At 34.8% G+C, this 20,052-nt stretch overlaps 2 protein-coding genes and 1 long non-coding RNA gene across 3 annotated transcripts in view; all 3 read left to right on the top strand.

Moving 5' to 3' along the window:
• The window catches only part of LOC119568595, a 34,718-nt gene extending 18,030 nt beyond the window's left edge, over window positions 1-16,688 (top strand). The window contains exon 4 of the long non-coding RNA XR_005228096.1: window positions 16,494-16,688. This is a non-coding gene — a long non-coding RNA (uncharacterized LOC119568595). The remainder of the gene's footprint in view (window positions 1-16,493) is intronic.
• A 52-nt stretch (window positions 16,689-16,740) lies between these two features.
• LOC119568524 (putative zinc finger protein 702) lies at window positions 16,741-17,886 on the top strand. Its single transcript, XM_037917061.1, has 4 exons — window positions 16,741-16,945; window positions 17,175-17,423; window positions 17,600-17,670; window positions 17,827-17,886. Exons 1-4 carry the CDS (start codon window positions 16,741-16,743, stop codon window positions 17,884-17,886), a joined length of 585 nt encoding a protein of 194 aa, XP_037772989.1.
• A 1,489-nt stretch (window positions 17,887-19,375) lies between these two features.
• The window catches only part of LOC119568523 (zinc finger protein 510-like), a 1,319-nt gene continuing 642 nt past the window's right edge, over window positions 19,376-20,052 (top strand). Inside the window, exon 1 of the mRNA XM_037917060.1 lies at window positions 19,376-19,453. Coding sequence (XP_037772988.1) covers window positions 19,376-19,453 — 78 coding nt within the window. The remainder of the gene's footprint in view (window positions 19,454-20,052) is intronic.

Genomic DNA, 20,052 nt, shown 5'->3' with positions numbered 1-20,052 from the left:
TATATTTAATAAATATTTAAATAATATATAATATTTTGTATAAAAAAACAAAAAATCTTAATATTATAATAATTTTATATATATAATATATTTATATATATTTTAAAATTTAATTATATAAATATATTATATAAAATTTTTATTAACAAGCACATAAAAACAAATATTTAATTTTTAAATTAAAAAATATAAAAAAAATTTTTATTATTTAGTTTTTAAAAAAAAAAATAATATTAAATAATAAATTTTAAAGGTTTTTAATTAAAATGTAAATATAATTAAAAATTTTAAAATTTAATTTTTATTTTAAAACTCTTTCTTCTCCCAACAAAGATAAGCGGCTGTTCCCAAAGGGTCGTGAACCTGAAACCCCCAAAAGATATTTTAAAATAAATATATTTAAATTTTTTTTTAACAAAGCTATTACTATTAAAATTAATTAAATATATATAAAAATTAAATAATGTTATAAATTAAATTTATTATTTATGTAAACAAGCACTAATAACATTTTTTATTTTTTTATTTAAAAAATTAATAAATTAAATTATTTAGTTTATTTTAAAAATTTTTTTTTTTATTTTTAAAAAATTTTTATTTTTTGTTTTTTTATTTAATATGTTTATAATATATATTATATATTATTTTTAAATTATTGTTAGGCCACCTCTCGCCCTTTGTCCAAAAAGGGAGGTAGGAGACGGCGTGCTATCCACAGGGTGGAAACACGAACAGCCCCAAGGGGCAAAAAACCCACACTCCCCAAAAAAAAAAATGGAAAACCAAATAAAAAAAATAGTTTTTTTTATTTAAAAATTTTATTTCCCCTACACTTTTATAAAATTTAAGGGGGGAAAAAATAAATAAAATTTATAACAGGAAAAACAAATTTATAGGTACGGGGGCACACACAATTTTTATAAAAAAAATTTTTTTGTTTTTTTTGTCAAAATTCTCATTTTAAATATTATTTAAAAATTATATTTTTATGTTAAAAAAAATTTTAAAAGAAAAAAACCACAATAGAAATAATATATTATATAAGGGCCCACCCCCCCACACACACCACAAACCACCACACAAACACACACAAACACACACACACCCACAACACAAACAACACACAAAAAAACAAAAATTTAATTTATTATTAAAATTATTTAAAAAATTTTATAAAAAAAAATAAAAAATAAGATAAAATAAAAAAAAATAATAAAAAAAATTTATAAAAACCCCAAATTTTTTTTTTTTTAAATTTTTTTTAACACCAAATAAAAAAAAGTATTTATTAAAAAAATTTTAAAAAAAAAAATAAATTATAATATGTTATATAAAACAAAACAACACCACACCACCAAACACAAAACATAATAAAAAATATTATAAAATAAATTAAATAAAAAATTATTATAATATAATTATAAATATATAATATAAAAAAATTAAAATATAATATAAATATATATAAATATATATAATTATAATATAAATATATATAATTTATATGAAACAAAAAAAAATAATATATATATTATTTTTAATTATATAAAAAAAAATTTTATATTATTAAATAAATATTTTTTAAAATATATATTATATATTTTTATAAAATATAAAATTATATATATTTTATATATATTATTATATATAATATATATATATAATATATATATATATATATAGAAATATATATATAATATATATATTTTATTATATATGTGAAAAAATTGTAATTATCTTTCAATATTTGTTTGTTTTTTTCTAGGCAACCTTTTTGCCCTGGGAAATGATGCATGTGAAAATGCCAGCCCTTTAAAATTTAGCTAAAAAACCCTCCTGTTTGCAATTGCTGCCAAACCAGGTTAAAAATTCGGGGCATTGGGTTATGAATGGTAAATCTCCTGACATGGGCTAATGGCTCAAACACACGTCTGTGGTATGAAGATTTACGTTTCCCCTTTACAAGAGTTTTCCCCTATACAAGGGGTAAAAAGATTCTCTTTCCCCCCTTGTCCTTTTTTGCATGAGCACTTTTTTTGTTGTTTTTCCCAAGGTCTAGGTTTGTTTAAATGCCTTTTAAGTAGAAAAACTGTTTTCTTTGCAGATGACTAACACAGCACCCGGGAAGTAAGTAAAAATCCCCCAGGGAAATGATCACTTATGGTGCAGTTCCCCCTTTTCCTAGTAAAATTGAGCAAGAAACCCCAAATTCTTCCAAGACTTTTGGCACCATGGCAAACCGTCCCTGAGCCCACCCTTTAAAATGAATTCTTTGGCAGACATACCCAACCTTTTCCCCTTTTTCCTTTTGGGCCCCTCAGAAAAAAATTTTTTTTTTTGGCATGCCCATCGCGAACTGGGGATCCAGTGAGTTTTTCACATAAATGGTCATCTAGTGAGTTTTTTTTACATTATAGGGCTCGTAAGATCTTAGTCATCAAAGAGTTAATTACTGGCCTTCATTTCACCCGTAAACTGTATCTTGATTCTTAAAATATTTTTTTGTTCAATATTTTTTAAACATTTAATTTTATTAAAAAAGTAATAACATGGTGATATGATCTCTAAAAACGAAAAAAGAACCCAAAACTCAAAAAATTTTAATTAGGTCACTTTGGCCTCCCCAATTTGACTAAGAGCAACTGTTTTTAAACATAAATGCCCATAGTTTTTTGTTGCGTTGGGTTAGTGAAAAACCCCATTATATTTTTCCCATTTGCATTTATTCTTACTTTATCTTTGGCTATATTTTTTAATTTTATTGGTGCTAATTTTAAATTATAATATTGGGTTAAATTTTATATTAATTTTAAAAAGACTAAAATCAAAATTTTTCAATCCTTGTTATAGGTGTAAAGAAACCTGAAAGGAAGAAGTAAAAAAAAAACCCAACCCAAAGGGTTTCCCTAGGGCACGGCTTACTGCAAAAGGGAAAGGCACGTGTGTTCACTCAGCGCTGGAAGGAAAGTGTGCAGAGAGGAGTGAAGCACTTGTAATAAGGTAAGAAGGTCATGAAATATCTAGTTTTTTTGTTTCACAAAGCATATGCCTGGGGGTTTAATCTGCAGTTGTGTTTTTTATAGAATATGATATACTGTAAATATACGTTATGTACATGTTTTTAACTCTGGTACTTATAGCATATTTAAATATGACATATTTTTTGTTTATTTTATAAATATATATATATAAAAATTTAATATATTAAAAATTTATATATTCAAATACACCATAACCCCATCAACAACATAAACATGCATGCTTACATGCTCCATGTGTATTGTATCAATATACTACATATCTAATTATGTGTGTGTATTTTATTTTATTTTTTTAATTTAAATTTTAATATATATATATATTAAAATTTATATATAGATATAAAAATTTTTTTTAAAAAATATATATAATATAAAAATAAAATTTTAAAATAAAAAGATACATCTATTATGTTTTAACAACAATCTTGAAATGTACTTAATATATAACTATATCCCATATGTTGATTACATACACATATTTTAAAAAAAAAAAAAATTTTAACAAAAGAAATAATCAAAGAACATACAGGTAATTAGGGAAAAAGTATCGAAAAACCCAAAAAAAAAAAGTATTTTGAAGCAGAAAACAGCATTTCTATTTTTTGGTGCAAAAATTTTTATGGCAAAAAATTAACTATGGATTAAGGAGATAGCAGCACCTTTGGAAAAAAAAAAGGGGGGTTTTGGTAGTTAGTAAAATATGGTTTTACAAAAAGGGGCAGAAAATTTCATTACGCTAGAAATCTCCCTGAAAAATGTTTTTACTGAAATTTTAAATTTAAAAATATGAGGATAGCATTTTGGCATCAAACACAATAGAAAAAAGGCAAATTTTCCCAAAACAGATAGTAAATATGTTGGTCTGTAAGTGAAAAAATATATATAAATATAAAAATTATATAATATATATATATATAATATAATAAAATTATATATTTTTAATGTATATACATGTTGTAGTATTTATGTGGTGTGTGTAGGTGTGTTTTGTATGTCTGTGAAATATACATAGAAGAATATATATATATATATTATTAAAGTTTATATATAAATATATATAATTATTGTTACGCCGCCCCCTCCCTCTCTCCCAACCACAAAAGGGCAGGTAGGCAGGGTTTATCCACAGGGCGTGAAATGAACAGCCCAAGAGGCACGAGCACCACAGGTCCCGAACCCAGGGGGGAAAAAGTCAGTGGCGAGGCAGGGCACGAAATAAACACAATGAAGTTTTCCTTTTTTTGCACAAGTTATTACCCGTAACTTTTTTATAGGCACAAACGGGGGAAAAACCAGTATGCAAATGCAACAATACGGGCTTATAACAGGGCAACACAAATTTAATTAGGTACACCCCAACACAAGGTCTTCACGGAGCAGACCCAACCGCGTCTCACGGCGTTCCTCTTCCTCCGCTCACACAGCTGCGTCATGTTGCCCGGCCCTTCATTTTGAACATGTTTCCCCACAGAGACAAAACCCATGCGTAGCAATCCCCCCTAAACAGAGACCCGTTGCTTGTCTATCTAAACCTGAAACAAACTACAGAAAATTTTAAAAAAAAAATCATTTCTCGAAACAAAAAAATTTTTCACCCAGCCGGCTTTTTTCGCCTCGCGGGGGGCTTTTGGAGGGGGTGGGCGGCGGTAGATTGGCAGTGGCACCAGAGGGGATTCCGCCCCAAGACCTGGCTCATGGTCACCTTTGACATTGCTGCATCGCCCTCACCGCCCCAAATGCCGCCCTCACCCGGTCAGCGCTCCCACGTCCTCACCCCGGGGCTAGGGGGTAACTTCATTTTCTTTTTCCCCCAGGGCCCGGGAGTAGTTTCCCGGGCCCCAAGTAACCCACACCCGGTACCAAGTCCTCGAGGAAGTCAGGAAAAGGCCCCCAAACCCCAACCAACTCCCGCCCCCCCGGACTCTTTGGACGCTCCACTTCTCACAAGGCCACCTTTGCACCAGCTGGACCTTCTGGGCCCCCCCCTTTATGGGAAAAGTTGGAAAACAACACTGTAAAAACCCCCTCCCTGGTCCAAAAAAGGCTCCCCCCAACGCTACCCCATCAGCCAGCGCGGTTTTTGTATGGGCTCCCGAGGCCCTCTCCCACGATCACCGATAGTCGACACCAGTTTCTAGACTTTTCCGGGGGGAAGAGCAGTCCTTACCCGAAAACACCTCTGACGAACCCTCTGGAAGCAAGGGCAATTTTCCCCGTGCACCCTCCCCGTTCCGTCCAAGGTCGACACACGCCTTACCTGCGTAGGTAGTCAAGGCCAGCAAACAGTGCCGTCCAGATGGGCCCACAACACCGGCAGCCGCTGCACCGGCGCCCACCCAATACGACCTACACTCCCCCCTTGAGCTGCACCAATGCCCTGACCCCCACACAGTCCTGTGGAAGTGCATGTGGCCAAATATCAGGGCATAGGGCTTCTCCCCCAGGTCCACTGCGGCGGATGGCTTTCCATTACGAGCCCCCCCTGCACGTGGGGTTCGACGGCAGCCCCCAAAGTGGGGGCCCCGGGAACCGGGGCGGGGGTTTCCCCCCCCTTCTCCGCAGCCCGAGTTTTCCCCCTGTCCCATTCCTTAGCCTTAGGAATGCATGGATGGTGCCCATTCCGCCACAGCCCTTGCAGCACTGGGGAAAGGGCTTTCAGAACCGTCCGGTTGAGAGGCGTTCCCGCTCCCCCCGACACCGAAAAGTCTGTGCCCCTCCTCACCGCAGCCCCACACAACCCTTGGAAAGTTTCGGGCTCACTTCCTCAATGCATTTTCCCTTTTACCCTTCCGGCCCCGGAGGCACGGCGGGCTGAGCAGCGGGCCCCTAGGCCAAGGTTGCCTTGGGAAGGCCTCGAACTCCAAGGCCCTCGCAGGCCACCTGCAGGCCCTCAGGGTGCTGCTTGATGAGATTTGCAGTGCGGGTCGTAAAGCGTCAAAAAGAAACACGGGCCAGGCCCACGATATCTCTTCCGCAGCTGAGGGAGACCCTTACCAGGCTCCACATCCTGCCCCAGCTGGGCAGGTCTCGCCAGTGTTTCTTAAAGGGGGCCCCGTATCCCTCGGCTGGGGTGGCCCCCGAAACGGCGTTTCAAACCCTTTTCCACGCTGGGTAAGAGGCCGTTGGGAGCGGCAGTGCCCCAACCTTCCCCGCGGGGGCCCCCTTTCGCTGTTTTCCCGCTGCAGGGCCCTTTTCTTCCGGCTCCAGCCCTGGGCGACCAGCATTTTAAATTGGGCAACAAAAATGCTCCCGGCCACCTTCCCGTGTTCAGCTGGCTTACGCCCACAGAATGTCTGGAGGCGAGGGGCTGCAGGGGGAGAACCGTGCCATGAATAAACACCCGGGGGGGAGGAAAGGGGGGGAGGGGGGCAACGAGGCGGGTTGACCCGGGTCCCAGTTTTCCGCCCCTAACCAAGGGGGGCCGGTTCCGATGGGTCCCCAGCCTTTGCAGCGACCCGGCTGGACACGACGCTGCGAGGCCCGGGGTTCCTGCCCGCCCCAGGCAGACCCCCGTAAAACTGACACTTGGCATTGTTGCCAGAACCTCGTCTGCCTTCTCTGCTTGCAACGTTATACCCCGTGACGCCCCTTTCCTCCTTTATTCCCCCCTAGGCCCCGAACCCGCCCTTCAGAGTCTGACCTCCTCCCCAGTTTATCTTTACGCGTTGCAGGCCTTGTCGGTTACGCAGAGTTTTCCTTTCACGATGCGAGATTTCTCTTAGCACCCCCAACAAGTTGGGAGAATGTTCCCTGCCTTTTTGCCTGCATCTCGACGAGATGGTGCGCCTGCTGTGTGCCCTTGTGCCTGCTCTTCTGCCCCCGTGCCATTTCTCCCTCATACCCGGGAGCATGGCAGGATCAGGACGGCTCGGCTTCACCCCACCGTGCCTGTCAGCATAGCCTCTTCTCCCTCATGGCTGCCGCCATTTTGAAGAACATGTAAATCGGCGCTCCACTGACAAATATCCAAATCCCACTTCTGCACCAATTTTTACGCCCATCGCCTCGTTTTCGCCACCAAAACCAAAGGGAGGCTAGGCAGACGGGGTTTTCCACAGGGTCGTGAAATAAAAGTTCCCAAAAGGGGACCGAGCACCACAGCGTCCCAGAATACAACAAGGGGGAAAGCCAATGGCGAGGAGGGCACGAAAAAACACAAAAAGACAGTCTTTCTTTATTTCACAAGTTATTTTCCCCTACATTTTTTTTAGGCACTTTCAGGGGGAAACCAGATGCACATGCACGATACATATAACGGGCAACACAAAATTATATCAGGTCACAAGGCCCCACGAGGTTTCCCGGAGCAGCACCCAACCCCGTCTCCCCAGCTTTTCCCCGCTCCTCCCCTCACAGCCAGCTGCGTAGTTTTCCCAAGTCCTTTATGTTAAACATGTTTTGCATGAGAAAAGACCCATGGGTAGCAAATTTTAAAATATTATATATATATAAAAATATAATATATATATATATATATATATATTTTATATATTATATATATTATTATATATATTAATATAAAAATTATATGTATGTTTTGGGTGTGTGTTGTGTGTGTGTGTGATTGTGGAATTAACATAGACAGTAATAATTTTTATAATATAATAATTATATATATTATATATATAATTTTAAATATATATATATATTTTTATAAAAATATTATAATATTTATAAAAATATATAAATATATTTATTATATAAAAAAATATATATTAAAATTTTATATATATGTATATGATAGATAGATAGATAGATAGATAGATAGATATAAAAAACAAAATATATTAAATATTTATATATATTATATATATATTATATAATATAAATATTTTTGTATATAATATATATATAAAATATAATAATATATTATATTTTTACATAAAATTTTTAATAAATTTTTTAAAAACATATTAGTATACATTTATATATATTTACATAGAGAAGAATTATTTATGTATATATGTTTTTTATTATGATACATTTTCATAATTTTCCCAAAATAGGACCCCCCCCAATCCCTTGCCGGTTTTGTGTGGGGGCTTTGGAGGAGAGAGGGACCCCAAGTGGGGAAATCCCCCAAACCTTTTGGCCAGCCCGACTCAACTAATTTTCCTGGGCTTATTTGCCTTCCACTTTCGTTTCGTCCCCTTACCCAAAACCCTTTGCTATCCCCCCCCTAAAGGGTGAGAGCCCTGCTGAAAAGGAGAAAGGTGACTTTGTGCCAGCCCGAATGGCCTGGGGAGCCATGGGCCGGTATTCCCTTATTTAGGATCGCCTTACCCTTCAAGGGGACCATGGCCAGTAATGAAAAATTTTTCCCCTTAAAGGGGAATGAGGGTTGCCCTTTTTAAATAGCCCCCCAAAGATGTAAACCCACCCTATTCCCTGACCCAGGCTTCCCTTTAACCCCGGGTCCCAAAAGCAATAATCCCCCCCACAATGCTATAGACAGTAGCCAAAAAACAACCCCTTTAAAGGAAAATTTTTCCCCTCTCCCCCGCCCGTCAACTTAACACCCCTTTTCCCCACAACTCCAACATCAACCACCCCATCCTCCCTTATTAATACCTTTAAACCCTTTTTTGCACCTCCCAAACACTACCTCCCCCAACATACTCCCCGTCATGCCCCGCCTTTGATACCCCTACTCTGCAACAATTTGGGTACCCCCTTTAGCGCAGCCCAAATGGGGGTGATTTTTTAGATCCCTCCCCCAAACTCCCCACTCTGACAACACCCTTTCTTCCAACAAGTCTCCAAAAAAAATAGGGAAAATTTTTTCCTAGCCGACCCGACGGCTCCCGTTTGTCACAGTAACATCCGAAAAACCCAAACTATAGCATTTAACAAAAAAACAGAAATGGTAACCCCATCCTTGCAGAAAACCCCCTCCAACCCCCAATACTTGCCCCCGGAAAGTTTCAATCTCGCCAGCAAATTGCCCAATCATGACAAAGATGGTCGATTGTGGAGAAAACCTATTGCCTGTCTCACAGACTTGATGCAAATCAGTAAAACGTACTCCATCCCCCGAGGTACGAAAAAAAAACCATACATAGCCAAAAATTTCCTCCGTAGAATGACCTTCCCTTTTTAAAGTTAATAGGAGGAGAACCCTCCCTGTTCGTCCATACCAACCTCCTCCAGTAGTGCCAAAATTGTTGGGTTTTGGACACCCAGAAACATTTCCGTCCCCAAACCAGATTTCCCACTATTGCCCAACCCAAGCCCTACCCCATCTAACTGCCCCGCACAATCACGACATGTGCCAACTGTGGCGGCCCCCATAAGTATTTTATAGGGCTGCCCACCCACAAATTTTAGTCGAGGTAGAAAATTAGATTCAAACTTGGACTCACACACGTGAAACCAGACAAGAAGAACGTAAAAAGGGTTTTCTCTTACTCCTTACCCAGTAATATGCTATTCTACCCAAATTTCCTAAACCCACCCCCCCCAATCTAACCCCCCCCTTCTACCTCCTCCCTTCCCCCGTCAAACTCTTTTGCCATCCCAAATCCACTCCAAAACCTATACAGAATTTTTTAATCACCCCTACAACCCCCAAAACCTTTCCTCTCCCCCTCGACTACCCGTAACAGAAGAATAAATTCCACCCCTCTTTCCCCCACCACACAATCGCCTCCCCCTTCCTTTGCTCCCATGCTTGAGACACCAGCCTCTCTTCCCCCCCCCCACAAAAAATCCTTTATCCCCCAAAAAATCCCCAACCAAATCCTCAAAAGAAACCTTTAAAAAAATCAAGATTTCCTAATGAAACTGACACTCAAAATCCAAAACTTTCAACTCCGCTCCTTCCACACTCCAAGTAACTGTGAATCCATCCTCCCCTAACGATACCCCCCCACACCCAATCCCCCTACCCCCTCCCAACACAGCTCACCCCCCGACCCAAAACCCCCCCCCACATTTTAAACCTCCCACATCCCTCATCCCTTCCACCCCTCCCGGATACACACGTGAATCCCTTATGTCACAAGTATCCCCTTCTCAGAACCCCCCCCTCTCCCAATACCCCTCCCAGTAGAAAAACCAACTCCATTCAGACCCCTCAATCCCCTTTTCCCCCCCTTACGCTTCCCCCCAAATCTCCAACACTATACAATCTATATCACTAAAAATATAACTATCCTTTATTTGGAAAATTTAGGTTTCCCCTCCCCCAGACCCGATTCGTCATATCCTTTTTTTAAACCATCATTGTATGCCTTCAAGAGACCTTCTTACCATCCCCCAATACCAATCCCAATTATCATTTTTTTCTTCCCCCCATTCCCTTTTTGTCTCTCCATATTATCAACAGAAAACACCCTTTTGTACACTCCCTTTTTAAACCCAAAGTTCCTTGCACAGTTATGTATCCTCCTTTATCGTTGGATCACAGGATTTTAGTCTACTTTTCCCCTTCCCCCCCCATTTACTTTTTGCTTTTTTAAAATCAAATTCCCAACTTAACCCCCTTTCCTCATAGTTGGGACTTTAACTGCCCCCAACTCAGGGGTGATTTTATCACAAACTGAGGGCGATCCTAGAGCGCTTTCCCCTCCAAAGCTGACCCTTTCATTCTAAATTAGATCGCCCCACACCTTTATCACGCATGCAATCTTTTCATGCATTGACCTTCTCTTGCTCCCTTTCTTTATTTTAAAAATTTCCCCGGGCAGTTAGACCCCTTTCCCCCAAAATGACCACTTTCCCGTTTTCCCCTTTTTTTTACTCATACGTACCATCCTAACTCCCCGCTGGTGCCTTGATAAAGCGACTGGGATACTTTACTTCACTCTCTGCTATTTATACCCTCCATCCCCCCTCACCCCATTTCAGAAATGATACAGTTTTCAAAATACAGTCTTAAAAAGCGCAAACAGCTTCCCCGAACCTCAAACCATATACCTCCAAAAAGGGCCCTGTGGAATTTGGGGCATAAAGCACTTCGCTTAAAAGTGCAGCCTGGAAAAAAGTTCGCTCAAAGAGGTACTCCAAAAACAACTATCAGCCCTTATTCCCTTTAAAAAAAGGGATCTGCCCATTCCGTGTACAATCCCGAATGTAAAACAAATAGCTGGCGAAATTGGTTTATCAATTACATCCCCTTTCATCATCCAAATGTTTTTGGGCCAACCATAAATATCAGGGAAAACCCCCCCCCGCCCCTGTCCTCCAATTTGAAATACCCCCTTTGATTCTCCCAAATGTAATGAACTGGGTGATTTTTCAGGGTCAGTAGTGGTTCTCACCTTTTTCCCCATTATCTTCTATTAAGACACCAGGGGAAAAAGTACCCCATTACCTTCACCCCATCCTCTGATGAGTCCTATAATGCCCCATTTTCTTTTTTGAATCATGCTGCCCTACAATCGTGCCGAACCCCTCATGAAGGCCCTGACGGTAACTACCGTAGCTCCCGGGAATCCCACTTCCCCCTTATCCCCCTTTTTAAAAAAATTTTAAAACCCAAAAAAGGAATCAGGAAATTTTCCCCTTTAATTGGGGAGAAGTTTACCTTCCCTTCCCGAACCCAAATAAAGGTACCCTTCCTCAAGGGCTATCCCCATCGCACTAACAGGCTTTTGCAAACTTTAGAGGAAAGGTGAACTTCGCTTAAGTGGTATCTAATCTACAACTTCTCTCTCCCTTCCAATTTGGTTTTTGCCATCCAGAAGCACAGCGCCCCCCTTTCTCATTTGAGACATTTTTTTACATTTTCATTTGCAGCCATGAATCCGTACTAGCTATTTTTTTTTTTTTTAGAAAAAGCAAGATCGACATGGGGGGTACCCAAATTTTCCAACAATTTTTCCTCTTAGGCATAGTGGAAAAAAGGGGTCTTCATAAAAATCCTTTTTCTCCCAAAGCATTTCCAGGTCAAAATTTTCCCCTGCCACATCATCTTTCTTTCCCAAAACCCAAAAAGGTTGGCCCACAAGCAGTGTGGTCAGTACCACTTTTTTCCTTTTTTGCTGTTTAAAGATATTTTCTCAGTTTTTTCCACCAGGAGCCGGTCTCACTATATGTTTATGATTTAACCATTATGCCTCCGGGAATCCAACCAAAAACTTCCCCAAATTTTTTCAATCGCAACTCATCAGTATCTTCCTGGGCCACAAACCATGGGTTCCCTTTTTTATCAAATCTTTCTCCATTTTTACTCCGTCATGTGTGGTCCCCTCCCACTTTCTTATAGGCACTCCCCTCCAATGCCGTTCCTCCGCAAAAACCTAGGGGCATTTTGACCCAAAAATGTCCTGGCGGGGACCATATTTACACATTAAAAAAAAGCTCTCTGCCGTCTTCAATCTTAAAAACTCTATCCCAATTTGGGGCCAGATCCAAAACTCTCCTTCATCTTCAGTTTCTTTTTATCCTTTTCCCACTTTGATTATGGACCAAATTTCTCCCCTTTCCTCAAATTCTCCCTTTCCCATTGATACAATCATCACGGGCTTCGCTTTGCACTAGGGGCCTTTAAATCCTCCCCAGTTGAGAGCCTGTACACTGAAAGGATTTCCCTCTTATCTTTACGTCGTGCCCTTTCTCTCTCCCATGCTATGTTCGATTCACCCCAAATTTTCCCCCACTAAACAAAATATCCCCCAAACCCTACTTTTTACCCTTGCTTTTTCCCACGATTACATCCTTTCTCCAATCGATGGATACCCTCTCTCCCATTCCCCTTTCCCCCATCTCCCAAACCCCTCCCGTCTTGTCCATGCCCCCTTCCATGGCTTAACTCACCCCCATATTTGCTTTTGTTTCCCGACCCACCAAAATCAAAATCCCTCCTACTGTCCCTTTTCACAATTTTCCTTTACCATGTCTCCACACATTCCTTAGATTCACATAATACTTGGCTCCAAATCCACTCCGGTGCTGGTTTTTAGTAAACTTCCCAACTCGTATTCAAATACTCCTTTCCCCTGAACCAGTGTCCTTACCACAGAAAAGTATGCATCCTTTTTTTTCTAAAAAACAATAATCACTCTCCCCCCCTTTTTCAATTTTTAGACCCTTAACTCAAACTCTCATAAAGTCATACCACCACCCAAACCCCCCCGTTTGTAAGACCAGAAGGTTGTTTACCTGTACACACCATAAAAAACAAATTTTTTTGGTGCCCGCCAGTTGGAATCCCCCGGGAATGAAAGGCAGATACACAGAGCCTGCCCTATGACATCATAACCCCAACCAGCTTTCCCAATCCCCGCCCCGGATTATTACCCCCCCCTTAAGACCTTCTTTTATAATCTAGGGGAATCTTTGTAAAATTATCAAACTCCTCCGGTCAGCTCCCTTTCATCGGAAAAAGATTTGGGGGACCCCTTCGCCCCCTTACGCATGGCCACACCCGTCTAACACACTCCTATCGTGTCACAATCTGTCCCCCCTTATGTTTTTTATGTAATGTTCCCCTTTTAATCACACACATCCTATTTTCGTGCCCACGTTTTTAAACAAACCCTTTGCTCTGTTTTCCCCACCTACCTCCCTCACGACCTCCAACTGTCAACATCCGTAAGAAATCCCCCAAACCCCTTGCTTCAACAACCCATTTCCCCTTTCCCAAAAAAAATATATACCTTCATCAATCTAACTCCTTTCCCACCCACCCAACCCTTTCACCACATTCTTGCCCCGCTTTGGGCAACAATCAAATAAAACCCCCCTTTTCCAACATTAAAATAGTGCTACAGACCCTTTGTGTCTAGCACATTTATCTTCTTTTAAACCCTTAACCATTTAAATTAAAAAATAGATGATTTTATATATAAAAAAATTTTAAAAATATATAATATTATATAATATATATATTATATATTAAAATATATAAAAATATAATATATTTGTTTGGGGTGTGTTGTGTGTGTGTGTTGTGTGTGTGGTTTGGAATAATTTTGGGAAAATTTTATTAATAAATAATTAAAAATATATAAAAATAAATATAAATTATATAATATATATAAATATATATCCATGCATAAAAAAGATATATCCTTGACATATGTATTATTATATTATATAATATATAATATTTTATATATAAAATATTAAATATATATATTATTAATATATATATATATTATAATTTTTGTTTTTTTTTATTATTAAAATTAATATTTATATATATATATATTAAAATATATAGTTTTGTTTTTTTTAAACATTATTTTCAAATAATATAATATAAATTAAAATAATAAAATATTAAATAAAAAAAAAAAAAAAAAAAAAAAAAAAAAAATTAAATATAATATATATATTAATAAAAAAAAAAAAAAAAAAAAAAAAAAAAAAAAAAAATATATATATATATATATATATTATATAATATATATATAATTAATAATTTATATTTATATATATTTTTATTATATATATATATATATATATATTTTTTTTTTTAAATATGTTATAGTAATATAAAAAAAAAAAAAAAAAAAAAAAAAAATTTTATAATATATTGGTATATATATATATATATATAAATATACAACCAAAAAAAAAAAAATATATATATATAAATATATATATAAAAATATAATATAAATATTTATATATTTATAAAATTATATAAATATATATATTAATATTATATTTAATAATGATTTGTATAATATATATATATAATTAAATTTTTATTATATATTTTATATATAAAAATAAACAAAAACCCATTTTTTTTATATTTATTAAAATTAATATATCATACACACCATAACCCACCACCCCCCACCTATATTTTATAATACCCCTATATATAAAAAAAAATAAAAAAAATAATATGGGTTTTATATATTTTATATATATATATATTTAAAAAAAAATTTTTTTTTTTTTTTAAAAAAAAAAAAAATAATTAATAATTAAATAATAATATATATATTAATATATATATATATATATTTTAATATTGTTTTGTTTTTTTGGGTTTTTTTTTAATAATAATAAAATATATATATATATATAATTTTTATATATATATATATATATATAATATATATATAAAATAATAAATATATAATTTTATATTATGAATATAATATATATATATATATAATATAATATAATTATATATTATATATATATATAATTTATAATTTTTATATTAATTTTTATTTTATTATTATATATAATATATTATATAATATATATTTATTTTAAAAATTATTATATACACATACATAAATGCTATATATAATTTATTATTATATTTTTTAAAAAATAATATATATATAAAAATATATATTTTATATATATAAAAATATTATGATTATAATGTTTTACTTAGATTTCCACAAATTTTTCCTTTTTTGAAATATAATAAATTTTAAAATATATATATAATATAATTTAAATATTCATATAAATTGTATATTTTTTAATCAAATATATATATATATGGTTTTGTTGTTGATATATGTTTTTACTTAGGATTATAATAATTTTACAAATAAATTTACAAATAAAAAAAACAAAAAAACAAAACAAAAAACAAAAAACAATTTAAAAATTTAAAATAAAAAAAGAAATAATAAAAAATTTTATATATATATATTGTTGTTTTTTTTTGTATATAGATATATATAATTTTATTTTTTGTATATATTTTATAGTATCTACAACACATCCCCCCCTCCCCCCCCCCAAAAAAAAAAAAAAAAAAAAAAAAAGAAAATAAAATAAATACCCAAAAAAACCATGAGACCCGGGAAAAATAATAAAAAAATATATATTATTTAATATATATATATATATAATATATATAATAGTGCTATATATATATATATTATATATTTTATATATATAATATCTCCTCTTATATATATATATATATAATATCTCTCCTTATTTATATCTTATATATTACTATCTATAATTCTATCTATATATATATATATTATTATATATAATATATATATTTAAACATATGTATGTATATATTTTTATAAATATATATATCCAAATCTCTATACATGTATACATGTGTGTATATATAGTATATATATATTTATGTGTATATATTATATATATAATATATATATAAAATTATATATATATATATATATATTATATATTCATGTATATATATGTATATTTATAGAAATATATTTATGTAAATATACACATGGTATATATATATACTTCATGTTTCTGTATGTATGATATATGTATATATTAATATATATATTTTACATATTAATGTATATATTTTACATGTTAATATATATATTTTACATATTAATATATCTGTATATATGTGTATGTACATATACACACACACACATGTAGTTTCTGATATTTTCACCCTTATTGTAATTTGATTCATTATAATCCAAAAATCTTGTTACAGTTTATGATGGCTTTTGTATTTTTATTTTTAGCATTCATGTTAATGCAGTCAGTAATTTTAGTTCTATTTTCCTTTCACAGAGTGATGATGAGTTTTCTCGATAACAAGATGCTTTTGGTCCCACTCACGGACAAGGAAATATTTGGCACAGGAGTCAGCATCAAAGAGGAGCTGCAAGAAGGTGTCACCGATGAGACATGCCTGGAAATCAAAGACGAACCCCTTGATTTTGGGGATGGAAACAATGAATGAAGCGAGTGACGCAAGGTGATTCATGAAGCAAATGCAAAAGATTAAATGTAACTTGGTTCACTTTTTTGCCATGGCATGTTAAGACTGCCATTTGTAGTGAAACCCTGTGGGAACCAGTGTTCAGGCGAGAATAAAAATATATACAAGGAAAGACTTAAAGAAGATGCACAACTGAAAATGAAAGCCAGATTGAATCAATTTGTATGTGAGGTGTGTGGCAAGAATTTCTCTCAAAAGTCTCACTTAAATGTTCATGTCCGAGTCCACACAAAGGAGAAGCGTATGTCTGCGTATTTGCAATAAGGCCTTCCATCCAAAAGCGATCTAGTAAAGCATATCAGAGTTATACAAAGGAGAAACATAAGATGTGAAATTTGCAATAATGCCTTCTCAAAGAAAAAATCATTTAATAAGGCACATAAGAGTTAACATACAAAGAGAAGCATACAGTTTTGAGATTTGCAACAAGGCCTTCTCACATAAACATAGTCTAGTGATCCATATGATAGTCCATACAAGGGAGAAGCCATACAGCTGTGAGATCTGCAACAAACCCTTCTCTGAGAAAAGCCATCTAGTAAGGCACAATAAAGTACATACAAAGGAGAAGCCCCACAGCGTGAGATCTGCAACAAGGCATTTTCACAGAAAAATAGTTAGTCAGGCATGGAGAGGTGCATACGAGGGAGAAGCATACGTCTGTGAGATTTGCGACAAGGCCTTTTCACGGAGGGCAGTATCTGGTGAGGCACATGAGAGTACATAGAAAGGAGAAACCCATAAAAACCCATGAAGTTGAAATAAAACCTCATAGAATTGCACATGTGTACATACAAAAGAGGAAACCAAGCAGCCATGAAATTGTAATACATATGAGAGTACATAAAAAAGGAGACGCCATAAACCCTCTGACGTTTGAAATATACCCTCACAGATTTGCTACTTGGAATAGCACTTGAGTTCTTCCTTCGGAGATACCAGACAGTGGTGAGCTTTGCAATATACGTGAGACTAACTCGAAAGGCGAAGGGATGAAGCTGTGAGGCCCTAAAGAGTATAATGCTGTGAGTATGTATGAGTCATGCAAGCAGAAACCATGACATTTGGTCAGATTTTTTATAGTGTGTATTAATTATAGTAGAGGGTTGGTTGGCTCCCCAGTTGGCTGAGGACTGGGCAGTCTTGCGTCACTGCTGTGTTATCATGTTTGCTGGAGGATGAGGGATTGTTTATCTTGGTCCGGATTTGCAGTTTAAGTACATATACGCTATGTAGGTGCGCAGGAAGGAGGGAACCAGCTGCTCAGTGGTAAGGACATGGCTGTGGACATAGTGTGACCCAACCGGGAAAAAACTACTCTGAACATCAGGTTGCGGTCGTGCTGCTACAAAATGTAGATCATAAAACCATATATATATGAGGTTCAATAGAAATTTTTTCCCCCTAGAGAAGATATCTCATGGGGACAAAAGACGCATTAAACGCATGATGCATATCTAAAGGAAACACAGTTCCTCTTTACAGGTTTTTAGATGTCTAGCACATTTCATCAAAAACATTAACTATCCTCTTGTCATTATTAGGGGAAAATTGTCTTAAATCTTGAGAGATCTCTGTTTGATTCATACAGTACATAATTTTTTTAGTATGTTGTTTTTGTGAAACATAATAAAACTTTTATATATTAGTTCTTGTATTTAAGTCTCCACAGATTTTCTCTTCAGGGGTGGTCAAGAAACAGCTATAACTGGCCATAGCATTGAGGTAGCTGCCTTTCACCGCCTCACTAAGTTGGGAGCCATTTTGAAATGAGTGTTTTAGTTTCCACAAGATTCTGGTATAATTGCAAGAGAAAATCATGTATTTCATTTGAAGATCAGCTATATTAGGAATGAGGAGGAGGACCCATGAAAGCATTTATTAATACAATAAATCAATATCCAACACACACAATGTGTGTATATATATGTATATAGTATATAATATTATATGTATATATATAAATATATAAAATATATATATATATATATTATATATTATATATATATATATATATATATATATATATGTATGTTAAGGTTACTATTGTTAATGTACATCTTTATGTATTAAAACAGTTTCCTTATCTGATAGATCTGCATTGATCTATCTTTCTATATATGTATTAGTTTACATTTCTTTGTCTATACCTGTATAGCAAATACATCTTTTTACATATATAATGTAATATATATATAATATAAAATATATATATATTATATATATAATATATAATATAATATGTATATACATATGTATTAAATTAATATATATATAATATATATATAATATATATATATATATATATATACATGTGTGTGTTTTGTGTGTTGTGTATTTTTGATGAAGAGATACTTGAAATGTTTTGTGAAGATATCCCTGCCCCTATATACCCTTTCTGTATTACTCACAATAAACAATGTTTCTTTGAATCTTTGATTTGATAATTATCAGCATGTGTAGGGCTTTGGTCATCAGTCTTGGAACTAATGCCAGTCCATAAGCGATGATATCAGGCCACTATAATAATATATATATATAATATATAATATATATATATATATATATATATATAAAAATGTGCATGTGTGTGTGTTTTCAAAAAAACAATGCAGATGAATATATATGTGGAGTGTGTGTATTGTGTTTTTACTTAATAATATTACTCTAGATGAAGATAGTGAGATCAATTGCACACTTCTCTCAGTGTCCTTTGGTCATACCTGGAGCGGCTGAGCTTCGAGTCCAGGTCAGGGAGGGTTGTTATTTATGCACATCAATAAAACTCTGTATTATTTGTTCTCATAAACACTCGGAACAATTGACTTTTAGATTTTGAATGGGTAAATCAATTTTCCAATGCCCACAGGAAGTGTGTAAAACTTTTATTAGGAGATAGGTAAAGTCTATGAAGCTAGTGAGATACTAGTTGCTCACTTCTTTTAGTACTTTATGTAATGTAGCAGCATGGAGCAGCCAAGGCGCGAGTCCAAGGAGTTTAGAAGTATATAAATTTATCATCAAACACACCCCACACACCCCACACACACACACACACACACACACACACACACACATACCACATACACACACACACACACACACACAAACACAACACACACATATATATATATACACACTATATACACACGTTATATATATATATATATTATATATATATAATAATATATATATTATTAATAATATTGAATATAATATATATATATAATATTATATATATATAATATACATATATGTATAGATAGACCGATAATAGAAAAAGGATAATATGTTTAAAAATATATGTATTAATATATATATGATAATAGAAAATAGTGATATAGAAAT

This window comes from Penaeus monodon, chromosome 44 (genome assembly GCF_015228065.2).
Source record: "Penaeus monodon isolate SGIC_2016 chromosome 44, NSTDA_Pmon_1, whole genome shotgun sequence".
NCBI classification, from domain to species: domain Eukaryota; kingdom Metazoa; phylum Arthropoda; class Malacostraca; order Decapoda; family Penaeidae; genus Penaeus; species Penaeus monodon.
This window is presented reverse-complemented; position numbering and strand designations above follow the sequence as displayed.

Excerpts from the sequence above, each read along its gene's own strand:
- LOC119568524 (XM_037917061.1), top strand. The coding sequence starts at position 16,741 with ATGTTAAGACTGCCATTTGTAGTGAAACCCTGTGGGAACCAGTGTTCA. Across the intron at positions 16,946-17,174 it reads AGTCCACACAAAGGAGAAGC|TCCATACAAGGGAGAAGCCA; the intron begins GTATGTCTGCGT and ends TCCATATGATAG. Across the intron at positions 17,671-17,826 it reads TGGTGAGCTTTGCAATATAC|TTGGCTGAGGACTGGGCAGT; the intron begins GTGAGACTAACT and ends TTGGCTCCCCAG.